General features: G+C 40.9%; 1 protein-coding gene across 1 annotated transcript in view; it reads left to right on the top strand.

Annotated features, from left to right (window-relative positions):
• PIK3C2G (phosphatidylinositol-4-phosphate 3-kinase catalytic subunit type 2 gamma) overlaps positions 1-12,453 on the top strand; it is a gene marked incomplete at both ends in the record, with an annotated part of 207,905 nt that overhangs the window by 3,574 nt on the left and 191,878 nt on the right. Inside the window, 3 exons of the mRNA XM_084261632.1 lie at positions 2,689-2,771; positions 7,178-7,335; positions 10,634-10,745. Of these exons, the coding sequence (XP_084117758.1) occupies positions 2,689-2,771; positions 7,178-7,335; positions 10,634-10,745 (353 nt within the window). The remainder of the gene's footprint in view (positions 1-2,688; positions 2,772-7,177; positions 7,336-10,633; positions 10,746-12,453) is intronic.

The following is a 12,453-nucleotide window of genomic DNA, read 5'->3' as shown; positions in this document are numbered from 1 at the left end:
CTCTGTCTGTGATATTTAGAATCTAACATTTTCAAAATAACTAGCAAGACTCCCTTCTTCACTCAAGCCTGATCATCAGACCAAACTGTGATTTCAGTTTAGCTGCTTCAGAAATGAGAAATAGACAATTAACGTTCATATTTGGGAAAGATGGTGCAGGTGGATTTGCATTGTGTGAGAGATCTATGGAAAAGCTATATTCTTGTTGTCCAGGGATGCACTCTGTTACTTTATCCCTGTTGTCATCAGTTCTCGCCATATGCAATTCTTGGTCTCTGCACACTTTCACATGTTTGCCATGAGTGGAGCCTGGATTCTTATAAATAAATAATGTGTGATCGTGTTACTAATAACTTACCTTTATATGCAGTAGGAAAAAACCTCAAGTTTCTGGGCACCTGGAAAAAGAAACTGCCATGCTAAACCTCTCCTCCAGATGATTGACCAATAGAGTTGAAACTCTATGTCTACCTCTCTGCGCCTCTGCCACCAGAACTAATTTTAGTTTTAGCAATGGTATATTAATTGCCTTTTTGTAGACTATTACTACTGTACACAGGACATGTGTTTGCCATTAGGATTCACTCAAAAATGCTGCCAGGAAAGGTGCAGAGAGGCAGAGGAGGGCTCCTGCGTTCTGTATCCTGCAGAAGGGAAAATGGCTTACAGCTTTGTCTGCCAAGCTCCTTTTAGCCATGTTTTGGCAAATCACACCCATCTTCAAGCCATGAACTTGAGTATCCATACCTGTGTTTTCATGGCCAATTGTTCTTTCCCAGTCTTGACTCACTCCTTAGTTCTTTTCTCTCTGTTTCTCCTTCATTTCTCAAACGTGGTTTCACTATTAACATCTTCAGCCCCATTCATTGTCATTTCCCAGCCTCGCCTTTTCTTACCTGTGGTCTAGTTTTCTTAGCTTTTCATTTATCCACTGTCTCTCTTTTTCCATGCACTTCTGCCAGGGCACTGTACCTGCTCTGTAATGACAGCACTGTGGGTGGAAAAGGAGCCTTTTTGTGTGGCTGGAAGCAGCAGGTTTCCAGCCTTCTGTCCTGTGGGAACCTCCATTCGCTGCCTCTGTAGGGTGGTCTTAAGTTGTTGCTCCTTTGCAGCACAGGGCTCAGATGATCCTTAGCTTGTAGGGTCCCTGTCACTCCCCTGTTCCTCCTCCTGGCTGCTCACCACCTTCTGCAGCTACTTCACCAGCAGCTGGGCACTACAACCAGAGCACAGCTTGATGTAAGTGTGATCAGGAGTGGGTGTTCTTGTTGTTGTTTCGTTTGTGTTGTGTGGGGTTTTATGACATGTTTTTGGGAAGCAGTTGCTGTTAACAAATTCATAATTTCTAAATACCAAACCTCCACCATGAGTTCTTATTACTGTCTGCTGAGGTAAGTTGTAAGCTGTCTAACCAAGGTACAAAAAAATGAACTGGTGGAGGTATTGTGTTTTCAGTGACTCTTGGAGGAGATTTTTCAGCATTCTTCAGAATCAGGGGGTGATGGACCACTAATTTTTATTGCTAAATTTAATTTCACTCTCTTATTTCAACCCTCAGGGTTATCTATTGTTTTTTCTACCAGACATTTCCATTTGTCCCTCTATTGATGATGCCTCTTTATTATCTTTAAATTTTGTAAGCAGTCTCCCAGTGCTTGTGCTATTGTGGTTAATGCAAATACTACATTCAATAAGACCCAAGACCGATGATATCTGTAAAAGATTTGGAACTTCTGAGCTTTTCATTTTGCCATGATGATCTCCCCACTATCCAGCTCCCAAAGGATCTTTCATCTTCGATTTTCATCCCATATTTTAAACTGTTTCTAAAATTTCCCAGCCTGCATTTTTCAAGCATATTGCACTTCCTTGTTCCAGAAAAAAAAAGTGTTTTATTATTTACTATTCATTTTTATAAAGTCACATGTGTATATAAATTATTATTGAAATGGTAAAATACATTTTTCACCATACCTCAGTTTACTTTTCTGCAACACGTCATTAGTTTCTTCTCTTTCTAAAGGGGTTTAAATTTGGGTCTTGGCTGAGCCTTGTACAGCGATAGAAGGGGCTTGCAGATACAATAGAATAAAGCTCTTTCCTGGAGGTGATGTTCTGACTGAAGGGTACTATGGCAAACAGACTAGGGGGTGCTCTGACCCAAAATAGTGCTTTTCAAATGTAGGGAAAATATCTGGGGATTTTTCATATTGAACAGAATTATCTGGATTGGGGACTTACCTGACAGGTTTATGGAGTTTGTGGGGATCCTGAACCTACTTCCAGAGCAGAAAGAGGGAAAATGAGAATTAAAACTCACTGAAGCATAAGCTTCATTTTGTGTCCTCTCCCTTTTGTAAACTAAGCACTACATCATCTGCATTTAGAGTTATCTGTGCTCTGACGCAAGGTGAATTTTGAAATCTTGTCTGGAATTCCTTATATTCTGCATGGAGGGGGAAAAAATAGTTGTTAAGCCCAGGGTAGCTAGCCTATGCATTGTGTTTTTTTCTCTGAAAGCATTTAGAGTGCAGTCAAAATAGGGTTATTTGAGCTTATTTGGAGCTAAATCAAGTCAGGGGAGGGGTGATAAGGTAAGAAAGTTAATTCTCACAGAAACATGTGCAAGGTTAGCCTTATGTTCTTTCTGCTTCCTTATCTATATAACTGTCATTTTGGCACTTTTAGGTTACAGGTTGGTCTATCCAGCTGGTTGAAACAAATCAAGGAAGTAATGAAAACACAGTTGCTTTTTGCAATGCAGTAGAAACGTAAGTAATGAAAAAGAAACATTTTTCAGCCTCTTATGACATTTCATTTATATTAATTGTGTTGGTTATCCCTGCATTCCTGAACAGTGCCAGAATTCTAGTATTTAGTTAAAAATGGAAAAGCTACTAACTTTGGTTTAAAGATTAGTATCCACGTAAGAATATTAACGCCAAAAATATTTTCTCCTTTAGCTGTCCCCATGATCAGTACATCTAACTCTTCAGCATTGATGGTCTATAGTATGTGAAACTTAAAATCTGTTTTCTACTGTTGTCTTGAACACTGATAGTGCCTGCATTGTTCAGAGCAGGAAAAAGGAATTAGAGGAACTGACTGATTTGGAACAGAATTACTACATACTGTCATGATGAAAAGCGAGACTTAGCAAGTGTCAAAAAACTCCTTTAATTACTGTTTACTGTTACAGTTAATAGTGTGGCTTAATGGGATAGAACTTTTCTTAACTTTCTTAATCTTCTTCAGAAAAAGAAATTGTGCTGAAACCCAAGACCACTAAAAAACACAAGTTTTTAGACCATCTGTGCAGATTCATTTTCCTTTGTAGATATTTGCTGATCACACTGTCAAGTTGCTATCACAAATGCATGCTTTTTACTCCAGAAAAGAAGATGGAAAACGGAATGCTGCTGGTTGTTTTTAATTAGACTTTAATGAATTCACTGTATTCAAGGTCAGTCAAACCAGCTTCTCTTAAAAGAGGAAAAAAAAAAAAAGTCCAGCTTGATGTTGCCCTGAAATTACCAGTGAATATATTATATACTTATATAGGGTGGACAGTCAGCTTCAAAACGTACTTATGCTCATGATTCTCAATTTTTTTTTCCAACAGTTCATCAGTCTGAACCCCAACCCAATTCAAACATCAGATGCATGAAGGCACATTCCATGACAGACTTTCCTTTCAGATATTCAGAGAGGTTTTTTTAAATGTCCAAGCATTCGACATATAACATTGCGCTCTAATTATAGGAAAAGCTTTATATTGATTTGCGTGTGTGTGAATAAATGCAAGTTTATTTACAGGGCTAAAAAGATTAATAGAGCTAAGCCATTCCTGTTTTGTAGTAAGTTGCTTTGTGTGCATCACTAGTAAATACTCTTAAAAAGAAAATAAGAGCAACCTTTGCTTTTCCTCTGTCAAGTGAATGGGAAAGCATTCATAGAACAAAATGTCACAGCAAACAAAAGACCAAAAGCAGTGATAAATTTGCCAATAACTAACATATTCTGTCTTGCCAAATGAGCATCATTCCAGTCCCTAAAAAAAAAATCTCAATAACTGACAGTTTTATACATCAGAGGCAGGATGTATAATTCACAGAATCACAAGATTGGAAAAGACCTTTAAGATCATTGAGTCCAACCATTCCCGTCCTATGCTGAACCATATCCCTAAGTACCTCATCTACCTTTTTTTTAAACACATCCAGGAAAGGTGACTCAACCTCCTCCCTGGGCAGCCTGTTCCAGGCCCTGACAACTCTTTCAGTGAAGAACTTTTTCCTAACTTCTAATCCGAACCTGCCCTGGCGCAGCTTTGTGCCATTTCCCCTTGTCCTATCTCCTGTTACTCGGTTGAAGAGACCATCGCCCACCTCTCTACAACCTCCCTTCAGGTAGTTGTAGGCAGTGATAAGGTCTCTCCTCAGCCTCCTCTTCTCCAAGCTAAACAGCCCCAGCTTCCTCAGCCGTTCCTCATATGATTTGCCCTCCAGCCCCTTCACCAGCCTGGTTGCCCTTCTCTGGACTCATTCACGGACCTCAATGTCCTTCTTATGGTGAGGAGCCCAGAACTGGACACAGTATTCAAGGTGTGGCCTCACCAATGCTGAGTACAGGGGCACAATCACCTCCCTAGACCTACTGGCCACACTATTTTTGATACAAGCCAGGATGCCATTGGCCTTCCTGGCCACTTGGACACACTGCTGGCTCATGTTCAGTCTGAAGTCAACCAACACCCTCAGGTCCTTCTCTGCCTGACACTTCTCCAGCCAGTCTCCCCCAAGCCTGTAGTGTTGCATGGGATTGTTATGTCCCATGTGCAGCACTCTACATCTGGCCTTGTTAAACTTCAGCCCATTGGTCTCAGCCCATCAGTCCAGTCTGTTCAGATCCCTCTGAAGAGATTCAAACTCTGTGTCATGCAGACTTGTACCTCCAGCATGTAGCTCCAATAGAAACCCATCATGTTTTTCTCTAGGTATCATTTAGACATGTAGCAATCAATAATTGAAACATTTCATTGTACACAACTGCAAAGCAGTTCTCAAAATCCTTTTTTTTAGGTTACTTCTACAATTATAGTGAATTTCATCCATGGGTGGCTTCAGAATACATCCTAAAGCAAGTTTGATACCAGAAGATGCCAAGCTGACAGTTTCAGGGTTCAGTGTTGCAGAGTTCCTTCAGCTCCTACTACTTCAAGGATGTTCTCTGCACTGCAGATAAATTCATAGCCTTATTTCCTCCTACCCCACTGAAACGTCATCCACCCTGGCTTTTCTTTTTAAGAAATAGGGTGCCTCATTGGTTTGTTCATTTTGGAAGCCTGGGTTTGGTGTTTGATTTTTTTTTTTTTTTTCCTTCTTGTGCTATAGAAGTGCATGGCATAAAAGAGTAGTTCATGCTGTTGTTGAGGAGACTTGCGTGGCAACCCTGGGGAAGGGAGGTAACATTGTAATGAAGAACATTTTGCAACATCATCATAGAATGGTTAGGATAGGAAGGGACCTCAAAGATCATCAAGTTCCAACCCCCCTGCCATGGGCAGGGACAGTTCTCACTAGACCAGGCTGCTCAAGGCCCCATCCAACCTGGCCTTGAACACCATCAGGGAGGGGGGCAGCCAGCACCCTCATAGTGGAGAATTTCTTCCTAATATCCAATCTAAATCTGCCCCTTCCTATTTAAAAACATTCCCCCTCAGCCTGTAACTACATGCCCTTCTAAATAGTCCCTCCTCAGCTTACTTATAGTCCTCTTTCAGGTACTGGAAGGCTGCTATAAGATCTGCTCAGAGCCTTCTCTTCTCCAGGCTGAACAACCCCAAATCTCTCAGCCTGTCTTCATAGGAGAGATGCTTTGGCCCCTTATCATCTTTGTGGCCCTCCTCTGGACCTGTTCCAACAGTTTCTTCTTTTGTTGGGGACTCCAGAACTGGACACCGAACTCGAAGTGGGGTCTCACTACAGCAAAGTAGAGGGGCAGAATCACTTCCCTTTACCTGCTGGCTCCTTTCGATGCAGCCCAAGATATGGTTAGCTGTCTGGGCTGCAAGCACACATTGTTGGCTCATGTCAAGCTTCTCATCCACCAGCACCCCTAAGTCCTTCTCTGCAGGGCTGCTCTCTAACACATCATCTCCCAGTCTGTATTGATGACAAGGATTGCCTGACCCAGGTGCAGGACCTTGCACTTGTTTTTGTTGAGCTCAAAATACACTGTAATCAGAGACAGTATAAAGTGCTGCCAACTCAGAATCTACAAAATGCTGCTTGAACTAACAAACAAAAAAGAATGCAGTATGCTTAGTGCAGGATGTTTGAGTTTGGCTACTAAAATATTCAAGCCAATTAGTGAAATGTAAAGCTTCAGCTAGTACAAAATGTGCCCTTACCTGCAGCTGCAGAAGTGTATTTGCTTAAAAAGCAGGTTTAATCTCAGATGACAGACATAATACCTGTGACCAGTGTTCATTAGGAAATGGTACCTCAGGAGGAATTAGTTTCTGTAAGTCCTTGGTAATTGGAAGGAGAAGGGGCAATATATTTTGTAGGTAATGGTATATCAGAGGGACTCAATGACTGCAACAGTTACTGCTCTCTACAGACATTTGCATAAGTACCCAGGGTTTTAGTAGCAAGATTTCAGATTGGATCCTAGAGAACTGTGAAAATAGGGAATTCTGGAGATTTTGCATAGAAAGCATGTTCCTGTATTCATTTTGACCAGCTGTCCTAGTTGCAGCTGTCTGTGCACGTGCACTTGGTTAGTTTTATGGCAAAATAGTTATTTAAGTACATATCCGAGGTCCTTCATTTCTACTGTGCTTGTTGCACACTGAAGTCTGCATTTAAACTCCTTTTGGTTTCACTGAAGTCAAACACAGTAGTGGTTCTGTGAAATTCATGAAGATTTTACTGATGGTTTTCCTCTTCAGTAAAAGATGTAGTTACGCACATGCTGTCTGATACGTAGTTATTTCACTAACATATGAAAACAAAGTTTGAGGTGCCACGGTTTTCCCCTCTGCAGGATTTTATTCCTAACAGCTCTCTGTGTGCTGCTGTTATAGGTATCTTGCAGAACTTTTCTTTTGCTCTTATATGAGACCTGAACTGCATACCTATTTAGACATAACTTCATCACGTCTTCTCTTCAGAATAAGAAATGCGTATCCTGCTTCTGACGTGGAGACAAACACCGGAAAAATCTGGAGTGTCGCAACAAGGTTCCCAGACCATATCCTTGGTGAATCAAAATTCAAAATCAGTGTTTGGACAGATTTTTCACCGTATCCTCTGCTTCTTACGCAACGTGGTAAGTGGTTGAGGCGTGGTTACGTGAGTCTGGAGTACATACTTCATTAAACAGACTCTTGTAATGTGTACATCTGTGCTTGCTTTAATTACAAGTGGGACCAGTTCTGGCAGTGTCAAATGGGCTGTTGTTCAGGCTTTGATCCATACATAGTTCAAGATTCTGCCTATTTTAAAGTGTAAGAGTAGTCCCCATATAGTTGTTTTCGCAGCTCTGACCCTGTCTCTGTATCTAAGACTGAAATGTCTGCAGTATCTAAGACTCCTCTATATCCAACATTATGTGCAGGTCAGGGGAAGTACATGTTGTAGACTCCTTGACTGTTAGGGTTGAAAGGGACCTTAAAGACCATCTAGTTCCAACTTCACTGCCATGGGCAGGGACACCCTTCACTAGATCAGGCTCCTCTAAGCCCCATCCAACCTGGCCTTATGTCAGTCTATAAAATGAATAGAGAAATTCTAACTGGATGGAAAGAAAAGGAGAATAATGAAGAATTGGAGCGGTTTTCTCACAGAGGTTATGGAGTCTCCATCCTTGGATGTTTTAAATGTCTTACAGAACAAAACCCTGAACCAGCTGGTCTGCATTCAGTATTGACGCTCCTTTGGTGAGGAGGCTCCACTGGATGGACCTACTGAGGTCCTTTCCAATCATTATTATTGTGTCATTAGTCACTGGGGGAAGCTACCACTGCTCCTGTGCATTCTGTATTTGTGGTGAATGGGAGAATCTTTGATTCCAGCCACATAGGCAAAAAACAAAATAAATCTTCCCTTCTTTTCCTGTGTTGTTTCAGTAAGTGATAGTCTTTATTTCTTTAACAAATCATTTCTTCAGTTGTCAAGGAATTATTTGACCGTAACAGGTTGAGTATTTGTTTCTTTGATGGGTTATAAGCAGAAAATCCAGAGCTCTACAGAATCTCAGTCAACATATATTAAAAAAAAAATCTTCATAAACAAGGTAGCCAAGGCGTACACACTTATTCATACAAGTTTGGTTGCTTGATTTGGGAGCATCTACATAGTGATTGGAGAGACTGGAAAAGTTGTAGATTGTGTCATCTCAAGCCAATATTTTGTGGATGCCATGAAACAAAGGGCCAGAAGTCTTGGGACACATGGATCAGATGGTAGCATTTCCAGCACTTCTATTAGCTAGGTAAAGGTTCTAGACTGAAGTTCCCTGTAATTCAAAAGTCTTAACTATGGGCAGACGTTTTATCACATACCATTGTTTACCCTATGGAGTGTTTGACTTCCCGTCTGTGTAACTTTATTTACAAAAATGCTTTGGAAGGCACAGCTAAAACTGAAGGGAATATAATTAGCAGTCCCTATCCTAAACTTGCTTTCAGAGTAAGTAAACAGTAAGATATAGTTAAAGTGGGTGGAGTAAGTATGCCTTTTTGCCCCATCCAATATAAAGAATTTTTCAGTCATGCAAAAAACATGTGGCAGAGTAAGGAAAGGAAAATGGAGTGCAAATGAATTATAAAGGGCAAGCTTCAGATTTTTTTTTCTATGAATGACCTGAAAAAAGTGCACATTACAGTTTTAATTGAAGATTCTTTGGCATTTTTCTTATTCTTCTGTTTAAATTTAGCAAATGGCCACTGCATTCTACCTGTCAAACCAGCTTTGAGGAGTTGCTTAAAACAGAGAGTTGTCAAAGGGCTAGATGTTTAAAACTAGTAAAATTGTTAGAAAATGCTTAATTGAAGTTGCTGTATGAGCAAAAGAAGAATGGCTTTTCAAAGAAAGTGAACATTTTCAGGATGAGTTTTTGAATCCCTTGATGTATTTGTTTTCCCCTGGGGAAAACCAAACTGAAGCAAAAAACCAGCCAACGAACCAACTCTGTTTCCTTTCAGCTTTGGTTTTGTCACAACCCCCTCCCTGAGACGTGTCAGCTATTCTCTGAAGCTTTTTCCAGTATCCCATTTCCTTATACTTCCTGCAAGAACAACTTTGTGTTTCTTGGTTTGTTCTATATTAGTAGCATAGCAAGCCTGAACCAGATTTGATGGTATGGATGGGCTGCTGTGGGCAGCTGGGTAATTCAGTCACCATTAAACCCAAAAATACTCGCTGGTTAATCCTCGGTTTGAACCAGTTGTCTGAACTTGGACTGGTGTAAATTAGTCAGCACATAAGTTGGGTTATGCGTTTGTTTTCTGTGAAATTGTGTTTAACGAGTAGCTAGTGTCCAAGTTCACGTAGAGCTTCAGTAAGAGCTCTCACAGCTGCTAATTTGAAGCCATAAAGAATTATTGTGAACGAAAAACTGAAAGGCCAGTCTACTTTTGGCCTTTGTAATTATCAACGTCAGGCAACGAGATTGCCTGAAAATTGTGAAGGAAGTCCAGGCTTCGTTTTGCATTGTAAAACCTCCTCAGTACACCACGTGAACAGTGTTCACTGAGGAGTCAGGTCTTTTTTTCTGCTAGAGAGGGGTACCTCAGACTTGCAGTGTCAGTGTTGGTGCAGCGTGCTCCACAGGCCTGTAGAGACCAAATTTATCAGGCATGTTTGCGATTTGACTGCCAGATTGTGCAGCTGTTCTTTTCCAGGGTTTGATCAGTTCTTCTAAAATTGATAGCATTGGAAAACAGCTTAAAAAGCCAAAATGGCATTGTAGAAAATTCTTGAAATGCTAGGTTATTTCTGAGCAGCAGATTGTATGAACTAATATAGAATTTCTTCAATTTTATGTGTTGTAGTATTATAATGTATTTCTGTACTATTATAGTGTGACTGTGCATACTATTAAATAATATATAATATTACGTATATAATGCCTATGGGCATTAATTTTCTTGGTTGTGGCTAAAAAAGTGTGCACAGCAGAAACAATAGCAAGTGAAATGCTAGAGCCTTTTTTGTGTCATGAGATCTAACAGAGTCAACTTCTGTGTCAGGACATATTTGCAGATAGGAAATGTACCAAGAGATTCATCACAGGGAGAAAACCAGAAAGAAATAAATTGCCGTTGGTCTCTTTCTTTCTGCTTGGGAAATTTGCTCAGCTCTTCATTGCAGCTACCTAATAAATAGCTAATTTCCTCTAAATGGGCAAAGATGCTGTGACTTTTTGTAGAGTATTTGAAGCAAAATTAGAAAGAAAAAGAAAAACGTCAGGTGTGGCTTAATCTTAATTCCTCTTGATGGAGCTAGTCTGCAGCAGTAGTTTAGAATTAGAAAGATATTCTTGGTTTCTTTGCTCAAGTATCTATTATCTAGGCTGGAATTCTCTAGCAAGCTACTATTAATTTTTCTGCTATCTTTATTTACAGCTGGCTGTATCACTCATGATTTAATTGTAGAGATCCTCCATTGCACAAATCAATACCCAGTCCAGGAGGAATGCCTTCTGAGTGTTTGCGGGTCTGATGAATTCTTACAAAAGTAAGTATCTCATTAAGAGATGGTATTGAGTATGTATTCTGTAATATAATCTGCACAATTAATGCGCTCTGATGTGCACTCTGGTTACGTGCCATGTAAACAGATCCATAGGGAGAGTTAGACTATCATGTTCCAAATACTCAACGTATAGCTTCTGAAACTCCCAGGCCACACACACGTGACATGTTCTACAGAGATGATGGTGTGCTCTAGTGCAAGGATTCAAATCCTGGCTCCTGTATATAAGCTTTGTGCAGCCTTGAATAATTTGTTTCACTCCATTGCCTTCCTGGTCTTTCTCATCCATAATACAAGGATGCTGCTACTTCCAGTATCTCATAGGGTTGCTTTAAGCATGAGGGGGTACGCGTGCCCTCAAAGGGGGGAATCACCAAAGAGAGGAGAAACTGTATTATCCAGCTGCACAGCAGGTGATTTTTCTTCGTATCCAGTTGCAACCAAACAGTACTAAGGCAAACAAAGTCAGCACTTTGCTGTGCTGACTGCAAGTTGAAGACAAACACATGCATACAAACAGGTCTTTCTGAACATAAGCAGCCTACAAGTGAGGAAGCAAATGCTCTGGTTCGCATCCTTTCAAATAAACTCTCGTGGCGGTTGAAAGCGCTGCTGGGCCCAGCTACTTGTTCCTTGCCCTCCAGCAGCTTAAATTCAGCTGTCAGCAAACGTGAGCAGGTTTTGTGTCGAAGCAGCTAAAGTGCAGGCTCGCATCAGCTGTGCTGTAGGGACGGTGACTTTCAGCAGAAGGGGAGAAGTTGGCAGTTCTCTGTGGTAGCATGTGAAGCTGGCACTGCGGGAGTCGCAGCTCATCTGTTGAAGGAGGAAAAGGTGTTAGATAAAATAGTATACCTCTGTAATGGGAATGGAAATTTTTTAGACGCCGTCGTGTTTGCAGCACAGTGTACAGATTGCATGATCTAGCCCAGAGCAAGTCAGTTTGATTAATGAAAGTAATGTAGTTTTGACAGCAAGTGTCACACTGCAAATTATCGTTTATCCAGCTTGGATGCTTCTACTCTCACATAGGTGCATAGGTCAGATGTTCGGGCGTTGATGGTGAGTTATGCTTTGCAGCTGAGATGGAGACTTCAGCATTTCTAAGACCACTCTTTACTCATTTAAATCTCCAAAAAGCAGGAGCTGTTGTAGCAGACCACTGTGTGAATCATTGCAACTCTAGGATCACTGAGCAGAGAATCAGGTCATATGTAGATCTGTTGATTACATAAGAGGTCCGGGGCTTTTTAAAAATTATTATTTTCAAAACTCTCTCCTCATTTGTAACTAATTGCTAAAGAAAATGGACATAATGGGTCATTGTGTTGAGGGTGAACTCAGTGCGTTTCGGTACAGTGTACAGTATGTTCAAAACAGTTTCATTTTCACTGTTGGGAAGAGCACATCAATAGTGGACTGTTTAAATTCCTGCACTTGCAGAATCTCTGCACGTCTCATTAGCAGTGAAACAAGGTCGATAATGTTCTCAGCTTTTTTGCTTTCCTCCTTCACTGTCATGCAGAAAGCACTGAGCTGCACTCCTGGCCTCAGCAGCTTGTAACTCTATACTGTGCCGTCCTTTCAGCTCCCTTCCATCTGCCTCCTCGTCAGAGTCCTGCATTGGAAATGAGAAACCCCAGACCATAATGATCCCATGGGTAGCTTAACACAGCCTGCGGAGTTGCCTCAG

The sequence above is a fragment of the Gallinula chloropus genome (assembly GCF_964237585.1).
Source record: "Gallinula chloropus genome assembly, chromosome: 1".
NCBI lineage: Eukaryota > Metazoa > Chordata > Aves > Gruiformes > Rallidae > Gallinula > Gallinula chloropus.
This window is presented reverse-complemented; position numbering and strand designations above follow the sequence as displayed.